Genomic DNA, 15,195 nt, shown 5'->3' on the forward strand with positions numbered 1-15,195 from the left:
GCCTGCAGTGAACTCAGATTAGTATGTATAATACATTTCTAGTGGTGATGGCAGATTCTATGTGATTTGAGGGTAACTCAATCGCATGCAACTCTGCAGTGTTATGCTGCTTGTAGATACAGAGGTTTCCTTCATGTTCACAAAAAGTCTGTAGTGTATATGCTACATTCCGGAAAAGTGTGTAAGGATATGATAAAATGTCCAGAAAGACAGTAGCCGACCCCACAGACAGTTCAAACTTCAAGCCACCTATATAAATTAGCAAAAAAGTCTGAATGCCTGGCTGGATGTGCTTAAAAGGCTATCCCTAATTCTTAAAGAAGAAATAGCATATCAGGTTGGAAGGGGTTACTGTGATATGTAGATCTCCAAGGAGCTCTTGGGTATGAATACTGACTGGACGGCTGACAGGCGCTATAAAGATTTTCCCAATATGGCTCAAAAATAAATGTTTATGTGGAGTGGTCTGGCATGGATTGTCTAAACTTGTCTAAACTATGAAACCATAGTTTAGACAAGTGCTTCATTGAAGCAATAATGATGGCTCATTTGCTTTCACATACAAGCTCAGGAAAATGTTACAAATGCCCAAGTAGTAATAAGAATCACGGGATGGTGGAAGCAATCCAGCCAAAGTACACTATCTCTGGCAGACACAGATCCATAATTTAATGTTACTAGGCTTTTACCATGCACAAGTGCATGGTAAAAGCATAGTAAGGTGCAACACAGTCTGCACCTCATGAGGTAGGGAGAGAGAATATAAAGGATATTTCATCCTTTTTGTGCTATTAAGTGGAAGGAAAGTCAACTTCTGAACAAATATGAGCCCAAAGCATTTTGCACCTGGTACTACTGGAATAACATTTTGTCCAAACCTCCATTCTGGTTCAGGATGGAGATTATGCTGTTGTAAAAAAAATGTCTTTTGTAGTGTGAAGCTGACACCATTAGCCACAACCCAAGAGGTACTACACATATCATGCTGATCCCTGAAGCTTATCACACACATTTCCTCAGTATGGCAGGATATGGCCTGCTACCTGGGAATCTAAAATGCTGAAGAACTGATATACAAGTGACACTCCCAAGTCAAATGAACCAAATTTTGGTGAAGTCCAGTTGTTCTGTGATAACTTACCATGCACATTCCCGGTGGTTGGACTGTAAATAACCCTAGGTGTATGCCCTTGTGCAACTGAAACTAGTATACTGGAAGTGGTGCCCAAGAGTGTACCAACGTAAGCAGGAGTTGAGATTTGGTGCCCACACAACACAGAAGAATGTCACCACTGTTTAATCAGGCAATACTAGATGGTAAATAACTCTCATCAACTGTTGCAATTACACACTTGGCTTACTGGAGGCTTGAAGTGCTGAAACCCATGTTTAGTGTCCAGAGCAAAGCTCCAGCAACTCCTGTCCCAATCATGTAGTATCATTGATGTCTTTTAAAATTATGGTGGACATCATGGCAAGATCCAATCTTCATTACATTTCAAGGGTACAACTCTAAAATGGTGCTTGCAGGCTGGCTGCTAGAAAGTCCACCATTTTACATCTATCGACCTCTGGGATGCATCTGAATCAGTTAATATATAATCTTATTGACTCTTCTCTCGGATGGTGACTGGTGGGAGTCAGGGTAATGTAAATATGGAGATGCATGGTTGAGCCCACGTTATGTCAAGGAGCTGAGTATATTCTAGTTATGTGTAACCATACTCAAAAATTTCATTACTTCATACAACAGCACGTCCCTTCCCCTTCACTTTATCTATCTACACGAATAGTGACACTAAAAGAATAAACTTATCAGTGAAAAGACCTCTCGAAAATTTCTTCATTCATTTCATGAATATACATGAAAATCAGTCGGTGGATTTTTTGGCTACTGTAAAGGGATAAATATTTTGATAATTTTACCGCATTCTTTGTTAATTAACATACTACATTGTGTTTTACAAAGATATTAAATAGGTTTAGTAGCGTTCGTTAACTTCTTATTTTGAATTTAACTAGTGATTTTTGGAAGTTACGATTCCCAGTGTTGGCGTCAATATTGTTGAACTAGCCACTATATTGTAATCAATAAGAAATAAAGTAAATATCTTGAACTGATAGCACAAGGTATAATGTAAAACTAGACAATAATATGAAGCACTGTATTAGGAAACTGTTAGCTTAGTATAGTATTATCAATTAATCAAAAATATTTATAAATCTTATTAAATTCCATTGTTAATTAAACTGTATTTAAACAGAAATCATGACCCAGACTACAGATGCAAAGCAAAGATCACAGACTAGCGAGGGTGCTGTGACTCGGAGGAGAAACGAAGGGGCAATTGTCCAACGCATCACAGTCTCAAAAATGTGCAAAATGTGGAATGTTTGCTGAACTTTCAAAAACAGAACATGTGTGCTAGATGCCTAGAGTGTCAAGAAATTAGGCACCAGCTCAGCGTTCTAATGGGCATCTATGAGGGCTTGAGGTGTAGGGTAAATGCCCTCGAAAAAATTAATATGTGGGCCCCATCAAGCTCTCAGCTTCCCAGCTCAACGGCAGAGCTGACTCTTGTGCATCAGGCAACATAGAGGCAATCTCCAAGGCAGAATGTGCTGGTCCCAAAGGAACTAGTTATTGTTGGTGACTCTACTGTCAGGGAGACGGGGAATATACTATGAAAGAAAGATAGGTGGAACATGACCAGGGTATGTCTGCCAGGGACAAAAGATAATGACGTAGAGCAGATATCATCTTTTAAGGGCACAAAACTGATAGCACAATGATATTGTTGTACACGTTGAAACTAATGACATTAAGAGTACGAGATCTGCAGATTTACTCAACAAGTACACATCAATGTTGAAAAAAAGTCGTGAGTTAGGGTTGAATATGAAAGTGTCTGCAATTCTGCCCAAACACAATAGGAGGATATGATGAGGGCCTTGTCAATCAATTCAGCCCTGGAGACATTGTGCAAGGCTCAAGGGGTATAATTTTTTTAGTCTGGTCTGTGCTTGTTGACAGGAGGGACTGCTTCTACAGTGATGGGGTACATTTAAATAGAAAGGGTGCAAGAATATTTGATGATGGTATCGAGGCAGTGTTATATGGGTCAGAAAACTGTTAGTTTTGGGGGATAAACAGACGAAAAGGTTACAGTAGCCACAGGCAGAGGCAAAAGTGATTCTTGCACTGCTTCTATTAGAATGAGCAGCAGCATGGAAAACAAGACAATGGAGATTTCCAGGACTGTTGGGAGTCATAGTGGAACAAATAAATACATTGGCTGTTTTAGGGTAACTAAGAGTAGAAACAGGTGCATGTTTACTTGCATGTAAACCAACTAGGAGTATAGTTAATAAATTTGATGAGCTTGAAGTGCTAGTCAAGACATCAAAGGCAGATATCGTTGGGATATCAGAGACGTGGTGTCACACAGATATAAGCAGTGCAGAATTGGAATTTGGGGAGTACAATGTGTACAGAAAGGATAGACAGGACAGGAAGAGAGGAGGGGTTATGCTGTTAGTTAAGGAACACATAAAATCTAAGAAAGTGCATCCAATTGATGTTGGTGGACAATGCAATGTTGAGCCTGTTTGGTGTAACATAGCACTGGGAAAGGAAAAATGAGAGCAGGTGTGTGTTATAGGCCTAACGAATATGATGAGTATAATGGCAGTTGTGGGGGATTTTAGGATAACTAAGAGTAGAAACAGGTGCATGTATACTTGCATGTACACCAATGCTAGGAGTATAGTTAATAAATTTGATGAGCTTGAAGTGCTAGTCCAGATATCAAAGGCAGATATTGTTGGGATATCAGAGATGTAGTGTCACACAAATATAAGCAGCGCAGAATTGGAATTTGGGGAGTACAATGTGTACAGAAAGGATAGACAGGAAGGGAGAAGGGGTTATGCTGTTAGTTAAGGAATTTCCCGGTTAATCCAAAAATACACTAAGTCCCCGACATACGTAAGAGATACATTCAAGGACTTCTTACGTAAGTCGAGTTTTACATAACTCAGGAATGACTAAAAATATTGCTACTATATCCCTGATATGCCAAAATTATAAAAACCACATAATATTCTCAGAAGAATGAAGAAAAATAGGTATATATTTTTAATTAGTTCAATTAAAAACTTTATCTGGGGATGGCGGTGAAGTAGCTGGAGTGGCACATAAGAAAAGAAAACATAAAAGGAAGAAAAAACGCATGTTATTATACTGTAAAAACTGATGATTTGTATTTCGTAGCCTTGGTTATTATAGTTGACTTAAATGGTGCCGATCGCTTCACAACTTCTCGTATTCTGTCTTTCTCCGTTGTGTTCACTGTTGCCACTGACAAATCTGAATTCTGTGCAATACTTGTTGATGTTTGGCCATTTTCACACATTATTTTTTTATTATTTTAATTTTCTGATCCAACTCTATCGCTTTCCTTTTCTTGATAGATTTACTAGTACCGCTGTCACTTATTCTCTTAGTCAGCACCATGATAACAGCCAAAATTAAATTTTCTGAACTTCACAGGGTTAAGGGGAAAACTCACTATTATCACCTCACGTAAGCTCACATTTTACTAAAGCTTATTTCTGGAGGTAACTGACATAAAACAACAAAAACAATTTGCACTTTCTGGTTTATTGGGCTTTTCTGTTAGTGCATCCAATCATAAACGAGTAGTAAGCTCAATCTTATTGCATTTGTGATAATACCGATAGCTGGAATTCTGTGGGTTTTTACGTTATTATGGGGAAATGCGTTTCCCCTTCACTGCAATCTTCAGTCATATAAAAAATATATAAATAACTTAACGTAAATTCGAAGCTATGTAAGTCGAGGACTTACTGTATAGAAAAATGTTCAGCAACCTACGCAAAAAGTATGGTGATAGATAAAAAAACTTACCACGCACTACTCACATGTCCAATACGCTAGTAGTGCGTATTGGACACGTATTTATTTTTTATGATATCGATTTTAAATCTAATAGCCTCCATTTATTTTTTTACAATGTCACATATGGTTCTTTAGACATTTAATTAACGGATGCACCATTTTCAAACTTTTGAATAATTTGAAGTTTTTGTTTAATTGAAAGCACGATTGCTTTTGCTCACCATTATCGCAATTTCTAAACAACTTACTAACTTACTTACTAATAAACAAAAAAAAGTTACTATAAAAAAAAAAAAATCCGACATTCCTGACTAAACAAAATTTGTCCTTTTGCAGTGCAACAGAACAGAACGATCAACGCGATGCACTAAAACAAACTAAACATTTGATCTTTTTTTTTTTTTTTTTTTTGAGCAGACAGCGTGAAAACAGCAGGGGTTGCAAGATAATAGGTACACTAATCTCCCAATGACAACTTATAATGCCGCTTATTTACGACTTGCAAAACAACACAGCCGGGTGGTCAAGAGTGAGGGTGCATAGCACGCATTCCTTGAGTGGACCGGGATTCAAACCCATGACTACTAAATACGATAAATATTTGTATTGACGATTTATTGTAAACTCTACTGACTTGGTTGTCGTGCCAGAGTATGAACAGAAAATTTTTATTACTTGAATTTTATGATTTCTGGTTGATTTTTTTATTTGGAGTCTTAAAGTGTCCCGGTTAATCCGATCTCGGTAAATCAAGAGTCTGCTGCATATAGAAGCTATTGTGAGGGTGATACCAATTACAATGCACACTGCCACTACTTCAAAAGTCTGAAGTGAAACATGTTTAGAAGGAATGTTGTTTCTGACAATAATCGGCACCCCTCCATGATCCGGCCTGTCAATACTCCTATCTCGTCTATAGATAGTATAGCTTTTAATGGTAGGACACACTTGAGAATTTAAGAGTTTCCTGTAAGGCTATGGCAGCTGGTTCATACCGATCAATAAGATCCTGCAAATCATCTTTTTTTATTCCAAAAGCCTCTACAATTCCACTGAAGGATTCTTTCCATTATGTGGTTTTACGAGTTGTTTTTCATTCTTACAGCTTTTTAGTTGCAGTTTGCTTGTATGAATCTGTTTTTGTTTAGTCTTTCTTAGGAAAGAAGGGGCGGGTCACATCCATCTCACTGGTTGCATGTAGTTCTAAAATTCCATCATCTGAATCACGCTGTTCATCGATGATGTCCATTCCAGTGGTGAGTGATGGTTTAGATTTGATGGTTTCTGTCACATTTGGTTTTATTGTTGGAGAAACATCAGCTAGTATGGTAATTTGGATATTACTGGCTTGTTCAGTTGTTTGTTGTGAAGGACATGTTTAGAAATAAAGAGCAATGAACGTGTCCAATTGGCGATAGATATCTTCGGAAGAACTGACACATCAATCTGAATCCCTACTGACTGGAAATGTTGAGTAGTTGTGACATATGTGCACTTTGTCTCTGTTTTGATTATTTGTTTTCTTGCCTCTGAGAATGTCATTTTATTTTCTACTCTATATTCCTGAATTTTTTTTCTTGCTTCCATAGGTCACATGTTTTTGAGAAAGCCAGTTGGTTACCCTTACAATTTGGGCAATGGGGAGTGGTAATAGTGCAACCAGATTGGTTATGCTCCTTTGACACACAGTTGGGACATACTGCCTCACCTCAACATGCAGTTTGTGAGTGTCTATATTTTTGGCATTTGTAGCACCTGATGGGATTTGGAATGAATGGCCGGACACAGCACTGTAGGTAGCCTGCCTTCACAGATGTTGGTAAGTTAGGAGAGCTAAGAGTAAGAATTATGCTCCTTGTTGGAACCAGAGCACCATCTTTTTGGGTCATGATTCTCCTTGCTTGGATGACTTTTTGATCGTGTAGCTCTTGGACAATTTCCTCCTCTGAAACAGTTAATAAGTCCCATTCTGTTATTACTCCCTTAAAGGAGTTTAAGGTGGCGTGGAGAGTAACTTTTATTGAGTGTCCTCCAAAGGTTGTGAGCTTTAATAGCTTCACAGAATGTCAAGGTTAAGTAGTCTCTATCAGAAGATCGCCTGACTGGAGTCATCATACTGATTTTGGTGAACCAGCAGCAGACTCAGTGCATTTCTGCACTAGGAAGGGTGATAATTTACTGAGGCTGATCTGATAGAGAGTGCAAGATAAAGAGAGCTGGTATCTCCTCTTCAGGGATTGTTTTCAACCTCTTAGGTTGAGAAAAGTCATTATCCGTGTGATTTGTCATTCTTGAGCTCGATGGCTCTAAAGTTGGACACATTGTGGTATCCATCTTTGCTCCTTTCAGCCCTGGAGAGTGGATTTCTTCTCCCAGGTTACTGGCCCCACCAAAGGAAAGCAGGAGCAGTGCCGCTAGAGTGACCAAGCAAATCTGTCTTCTAACTTCTCCACTAACGTTGGTGTTCCACAAGGTTTAATTTTTCTGACACTTTTTCCTTCTTTATATTAATGACCTTCTACCACTGACTGGAAATCCTATTTGTATTTTTTTTGATAATACATTTTCTGACAGTACATTGCATTCCATCTTCCAGTTTGAGAAACCTTGCCCTGTACAAACAGCTGTCATGAATTCCTTAAAACCTTGCCCTGTACAAACAGCTGTCATGAATTCCTTAAAATGATCCCCAGATAATTCTCTAGTTGGGCAAAGATAACTTAATTAATTTCTTCTAAAATTCAGTTGTATCTTATTTCACAAAAAGGAGTATACTGCTTCTATGCTTATCTTCAATGACACTCGGATCTCTAGAGAACGTCACATATCTGTATTAGGAATCGGCCTGCCTTCTAAACTCTCTTGCCATAAGGGCATCACAAATACTGCTTCTGTGTGTATAAAAAAATCTGAGGTTTCTCTTTCACTCTTTGCACTATTTCTTCTAAACAATTACACTCTGTACAAATCTAAAATTTGTCCTATCATAGAAGTTTTCCCACATCTGGAGTGTTTTATCCAAAAACTTCTCTCAGGCTTTTAGATTCCATTTAAAAGAGGACAGTCAGGTTAATTACTGACCAATCTCTTACAAAGTCTCTCCACTCTCTGTCATTGATGTTTTGTTTCTACTGCATGCTTTTTCTATAGATACTTCCATGGGCACTGCTCTTCTCAATTGGCATGTTTGATTCCCCCTTCTCTTCCAAACCATGAAGATGTGCCACAACCAGTCAGCATACATTTACTGTCCGATTTCAAACTCACAGAGTTAACTTTTCTTCTTCCTAAATAACCCCTCCAACTTCTGTTTTCTGGAACAACCTTTCCTCATATGTATTTTCTAAAAACTACCTTCAGAAACTCAAGTCCAATGTCAACAATTATCTTCAGTATTCTCAACCCTCGAACAACGTACAGTATTAAGTATTGCAGGTTCTAATACTTTTCATGTTTGGAAAAGAAAAGAAAAGAAAGAAAAAAAAAAAAAAAGAAGGGATACACATGCAGATGTCCATTTCCATATAATCTCAGTTATTGGTTGATTCAACCATTGCTCATCTCAGCTGCCCAAATTATTCGCTGTATGATTCCTTTCACCTCAAAGGTGGTATTTATGCATATGTCCATTCCAATATTCAATGTCAGAGACTTGGTAATTTGGAATCTCCTCTTTTCGATCTTCTCTGGCTTAAAATCTCTCTACTTCATTCTGTAAAATTCATCTGTTGTCTCTACTGTTCTCCCAACTCCACTAATCACTTGGAACTCAGACTTTTCCTCTCTTTGCAACTTGACTTTCTCCAATCCAACTTTCCTAACAGTGAGATAATTTTCCTTGGTGATTTTAATGTTCACAACTCCAGCTGGCTTCTGTTTACTAGTCACACATACCCAGCTGGTCGAGATGCTGAGGCTTTTGCAATTACTAATGACCTCACACAGATTGTTCATTTACCTACCAGAATACCGGACAATCCTAACCGTACAGCCAACACACTTGATCTCTTTCTCATAAACAACCCTTCTCAGTACACAGTCGAAGTGAGTAGTCCTTTAGGCACCTCAGATCACAACTTGGTGATTGTCTCTTCTCCAATGGAGCCTTTATCTCATGGCTATTCCCAACCTCATGTTGTTTGGAATTAAAAAGAATGCAAAATGGGATGACCTGCGAGATTTCTTTACTTCTTTTCCTTGGTCAGATTACTGTTTCAAAACTTCTGATTTTAATGTTTGCTCAGATCGTGTCGGTTAAATTATTCTTGTAGGAATGGAATCCTTTATTCCACACTCCATCTTAAAATCTCATCCATTATCTAAACCTTGGTTTTTCCAATAAATGTGCTAAAGCTGTTCAAGGGAAGAATGTTGTATATCATAATTGGCTTGTTTCCATTTCTTCAGTTTCATTTTTCGCCTGCACCAGAGCTCGCAACAGTTGTAAAGCAGTTATTAATCAGTCCAAATTAGATTTTGAACAGGCTAAGATTAGAAAACTTGCTTCTTGCCCTAATGGTAGCCAAGCATTCTGTTCTCTTGACAAAGCTATTGGCAACAACCTTTGCCCATCTCTGTTCCCACCTCTGTCAAAACCTGATGGTTCTATTGTCACTTCAGCCAAGGATAAAGCCGACCTACTAGCATCCCGTTTATCTTCCAACTCATGTATTAATGATCTTGTTTAAAACACATCCCACCATTTCCAGCACACTCCATTCAATGCTTCATGTGGTCTTGCGTCAAAGGATGTCAGAAGGATTTTGACGAATTTTGATGCTTTCTTAGCATCAAAATTCGTCAAAATCCTTCTGACATCCTTTGACGCAAGACCACATGAAGCATTGAATGGAGTGTGCTGGAAATGGTGGGATGTGTTTTAAACAAGATCATTAATACATGAGTTGGAAGATAAACGGGATGCTAGTAGGTCGGCTTTATCCAGGTCCTGATGGTATTTCTCCACTTGTTCTCAAAACCTGTGCTCCTGAACTTACTCTTGTTCTTTGCCACCTTTTTTCACTTTCTTATTCCAAAGGTGTTTTTCCTTCTGTTTGGAAATTTGCTTATATCCAGCCGGTTCCTAAAAAGGGTGACAAATCCCTCCCATCCAATTATCATCCCATTGCAATTACTTCTACTCTTTCTAAAGTAATGGAGAAATCAATTAACCCAACTCTTAAACTATATAGAAACCTTCCATCTGATCACCAGTATGGATTCTGTCAGTGTTGATCTACTGGTGATATTCTGGTTTATCTTAATCATTTATTGATAAATTCAATGGAAATGTTCAGTGAAACACAAGCAGTTCCTCTTGATATCTCAAAGGCTTTCGATCGTGTTTGGCATAAAGATGTTCTAAACAAGCTTCCATCTTATGGTTTGCCAACTGTTTTTAGTAATTGGTTATCCAGTTTTCTCTCTGATCGCTCACTGAGGTGATGGTAGATGGCTCTCTGTCTTCTAACTTCTCCACTAATGATGGTGTCCTCCAAGGTTCAGTTCTTTCCCCTACTCTTTTCCTCTTGTATATTAATGACCTTCTTCCATTGACTGGAAATCCTTCCATTGTTTTGCTGATGATAGCACATTGCATTCCACTTTCCGTTTTGAAAAACCTTGCCCTGCTCAATCAGCTTCAACTTCTCGAATATCCGCTACCAATTCCTTAAATGCCGATCTCCAGGTAATTCTCCAGTGGGGCAAAGGCAACTTAGTTGACTTCAATCCTTCTAAAACTCAGTCCTGTCTTATATCTTGCAAAAAAGGATTCTTCTGCTCCTATGCTTATCTTTGGTGACACTCCGATTTCCAGACAAGATGATATGTTTCTTTTGGGGGATTACCCTGACTTCTAATCACTCTTGGCACAAGCACATTACAAATATTGCTTCCTCTGCATCTAAAAAACTTGGTTTTCTCTTTTGCTCTCGGTGTTACTTTTCTTCCAAACAGCTGTTCACTCTGTACAAATTGCAAATCCGCCCTACCGTGGAATATTGTTCCCACATCTGGGGCAGTGGCCCCCAAACCTCTCTCAGGCTCCTAGATTCCATTCAGAAGAGGGCAGTTAGGTTAATTAATGACTCATCTAACAGTCTCTCCACTTTGTCTCATAGACATACAGTTTCTGCTGCATGCCTTTTCTACAGATACTTCCATTGGCACTGTTCTTCTAAATTGGCTTCTATAATTGCTGCTCTCTCTCTCTTTCAAAACAGTCCAAACACATGCTGCCACCAGCCAACATCCATTTACTGTCCAACTTCAAACTCTGAGAACCAACTCTTCACTTTCCTCATTTATTCATTCAACTGACGTTTTCTGGAACAACCTCCCTTCATGCGTATTTCCCAAAAATTACAGTCTACAGAAGTTCAAGTCTAATGTCAATAAATATCTTTTTTCATCTTCTCAACCCATTCATAGTACTAAGTACTATAGGTTCTAATACCTCTCGTGTTTGGGGTTTTCATAAAAAAAAAAAAAAAAATACTACCATGAATACTGTTATGTGTTTTGTGCTTTTTTTTTTTTTTTGAAGAAATACTGTAAAAGAAATAAAGCTGTTGTTGTTTATAGAATATTCACATTTAGTTACTATCCACATTTAGAGACTTCTAAAAACAGTACAGTATTTCTGTTTCTTTTTCACAATTTAACACAATTATTATACTGCATAATCATTCTATGGGCATCTATGATATGTGCATATTACTACCAACAGTTCCACACAGCAAAAGGTATCAGAAATCCAGAAAGAGTCCAGTTGTTTCTGAATTTATGAGGTTTACTGTATAGTTCATGTTAACAAAGTAAAACAGATGTCTTAAATGTCTGGATCTACATACCTGTGATACTTTCCTCCTCCAGGGTACCAGATAATAATATATCTGATGAAGATAACAGGTTATAATCAGTACCTATACTATCTGACACCAAGTTCACATATGTCCAATCATCACCATCTGAACTTGTGCAAAGTGAGTGAACTGGACTGGGTGAACAGCTAGAGAGAGTTAAATTTTCCATCCTGAAATAATATATACACATATAATGCATAAATACCCTCACACATAACTAGAGCATTTTTTTTTATTTATACATTTAAGTTTTCTAAATAGTAAAACTAATATTTCATAAGAGCTGTTCCCACAGTCATATATACAATGATAGATATTTTTTTTTAAATTCCCACTCACTTTAGTGAGTGATATATGCAGTACTGCCATAAAATAGTATGAACCAGAGCTGTAATGCTCAATACGTTCTACGTTGATATCAATATTTGTAAAATAATAAGAGAAGTTTACCTCAATATAGTACGTAGAACAATTCCGTATGATACTCTCCAGAAATTAAAACGAAAAACTTACATTAGAGTAACAAATAATTAAAAATCAATTTAACACAATTAAAAATCAATTTAACGCAATTAAAAATAAGAAAATTAATTAAAAGAATTTTAACAAAAAAAATGCTACTCCTAATGTAAGTTTTTCAATTTTTTCATTTTAATTTCTGGAGAATATCATACGGAAGTGGTCTACATACTATATTGGGGTAAACTTCTCTTATTATTTTACAAGTACTACCATAAATACTGTTTATTTTTTATTTTTTTGAATTTTTATAATACATAATGCAAAAGAAATAAAAATCTGGTGTTTATAGAATTTATTTACCGATTTATATCAAATATTAATACTTCAATATTAATTACATATTAGTAAACAAAATTCAGCAATGTAATTCAAGATGGTTTCTCCCATCATTATACTTTCCTTCAGGAAAGGGGCCTATCAGGGTTTAAGACACTACATGGCCTTTATCAACTAGGAAGTTGACACAGGGATTCTGATTTGATTTTGGTTTTGGTTTTTATGGAGCAAAAGCAACTAGGGCCATGATGCGGCAAGTTCAAGGCACAGGTATAACGAATACATTACAATAATGGAATAAAGTAATAGTCACATTCATATATCCAAGTAAGGAAACTAACTACCATTGTAAATATAAGTTATTTGAAAAATGAATTATCTATTATCTAATGTTTTGAGCCCATTTAGGTCTGAGCATCTGGTAGGAGGTATCAGTCAGCAGCAAGGTCTGATGATGGGTATCGGCAAGATACCTGAAATGTTACTCATTGTATATGTTTTAATATATTTTAATATAATATATTTTTAATATATTAAAACTCCACGTGGTATAAGAGTGGTAATTTAGGTATATTATAATTTAAATTATCTATTTTTTTATTGTTTTTGAAATATAGAAAAAATACCATGAGCCTTACAATGAAGGAAAAGGATCAAAATATTAAAGTGGCATGCAATATATGAAAATTGCTGCAGAAGTTGCATGCCACTTCAAGAAGTTTTTTTGGACATAAACCACCCATAATAAAGACCATAAATCAAATTGCGAGCAAGTCCGATGGGAACAATACACAAAACGAAATGCAGTCCAAAGACATATGCCGAAGTGGATTTTGAAAGAGAGGATATCGAAAAAAAAGGAAGAAATCCAAAAGACCTTAAAGAAAGCAAAGTTTGGAACTTAAAATACCTAAAAGGAGCTTAAATAGAATCCAAAGGGACACTTCATATAGCATTTGTTCATTACTTGGCCTTCAAAATTACTTGAAAAAAAAAAAAAAAAAAAAAAAACAAAGTTGACTTCTGTCACCATTGTGTTGTATTGACATAAGAATATTCTACAAGAATGTTCAACATAAGAGTGTTCTGCAAGGATTTACTTATCAAGTACAGGGTACTGTTGAGAAAAAGATCACAAGTCATGATTAAATTTGAAAGTGTCTGCAATTTTGCCAAAACACAATAGGAGGGAATACATAAGAGAGCCTTTTTCAATCAATTCGGCCCTGGAGAGCCTGTTTTTACAGGGATGGGAATACAGCAGGCCCCCATTATAACGCGGTTTGCTTTACGCTGATTCGCTATAACGCTGTTCTTATATTATAACCTGTATCTGACTATAACGCTGTCACAGATCACTATAACGCTCTTTTACAGATTGCATTTTTGGCATATTTAACGAAATCTTTTCATTTGATGGAGATAGCTTGAAAATGAATAGCAAAACAGCATTAAAACGTTTCCCACGCCAACTTGAGAAATTTTCCCACGCTCATTAAAATTTTCTCGCACGCTAATTTAATTGCAGTACAGTCACTTGTTACGCAGTTCCAAGATCAACATTTTAAAAAATGATCAAGTGTATTGCTTGTAATATTTGCGTTACATGCATTTATCCGAAGTCTAGTCATCACTCAGTACAGTATTAGACATTGTGCGTAACGGACAGTTTACTTGAACATTGTATTGTAATTAATGCAACCAACGCAGTTACATTTTCGAAGAGTTAATAATGGCTGATAAGAATGAAAATGCAACGTTTGAGCGCAGTACGAAGACTACAAATGTAAGAAAAAGACTGAATTTGAAAATTAAATTAGACGTTGTGTGCCATAATTTAAGACTTGCAAGTTTAACTGTAAGAACAATTATAAAAAAATAAATAATTAATTTTAGCAGCAGGAAAGATAGTTGTTCCGCTGCAAGCAACTAGGGCTAGGCCAGCTATTAGGATTGAAATGGAAAAGACTAACTAATTTTATTGAAGATAATGTCCAATGTAGAATTCAGTTAAGTTAAATATTATAAGAGAGAGAGAGAGAGAGAGAGAGAGAGAGAGAGAGATTAGCCAATATGATAATCTAAAGAAAACTCACCTAAAAAAAAAAAAAAAAATGTGGAACCATTTAAAACTGGTAAGGGCTGGTTGAATAAATTTAAAATCTAGGGAGAAGCCACAAGTGCAGATCAAGGAGCCGAAACTTTCAAAAAAGAACTTGTTAAAATTATTGAAGAGGTGTATTGTGTGTTATACTTCTCAACAAGTTTATAATATAGATGAAGCAAGACTTTTGTGGAAACGAATGCCTAAAAGAAGTTTCATATTGAAAGAAGCAAAAAACATGCCAGGTTTCAAAGCAGTGAAGGATCGGTGACTTTATTGTGGGTGGTAATGCTGCGGGGGATTTAAAATTAATACCCCTTTTAGTTTATTTAGAAGAGGGCCAAAGTTCAACCCAAAATCGACACATTTTTCATGATTAAATTCATCAATTAAATTAAATCAATTAAAATCAATTTAGGTCAATTAAATTCATGATTTTAATTGGAATTTTAAGTTTAATTTTGATACGTAAATAGTTACCACATAATGATATACTTATGTAATGC

General features: G+C 36.5%; 1 protein-coding gene across 5 annotated transcripts in view; it reads right to left on the reverse strand.

Moving 5' to 3' along the window:
- LOC150087038 (protein FAM199X-like) overlaps positions 1 to 15,195 on the reverse strand; it is a 125,881-nt gene that overhangs the window by 76,166 nt on the left and 34,520 nt on the right. For all 5 annotated transcript variants that reach the window (XM_090371772.1, XM_090371776.1, XM_090371771.1 and 2 more), the window contains exon 3: positions 11,776 to 11,957. In XM_090371772.1, the coding sequence (XP_090227898.1) occupies positions 11,776 to 11,956 (181 nt within the window). In that variant the 5' untranslated portion in view covers position 11,957. The remainder of the gene's footprint in view (positions 1 to 11,775; positions 11,958 to 15,195) is intronic.

This window comes from Mastigoproctus giganteus, chromosome 4 (assembly GCF_048544385.1).
Source record: "Mastigoproctus giganteus isolate SK-2022 chromosome 4, ASM4854438v1, whole genome shotgun sequence".
NCBI lineage: Eukaryota > Metazoa > Arthropoda > Arachnida > Uropygi > Thelyphonidae > Mastigoproctus > Mastigoproctus giganteus.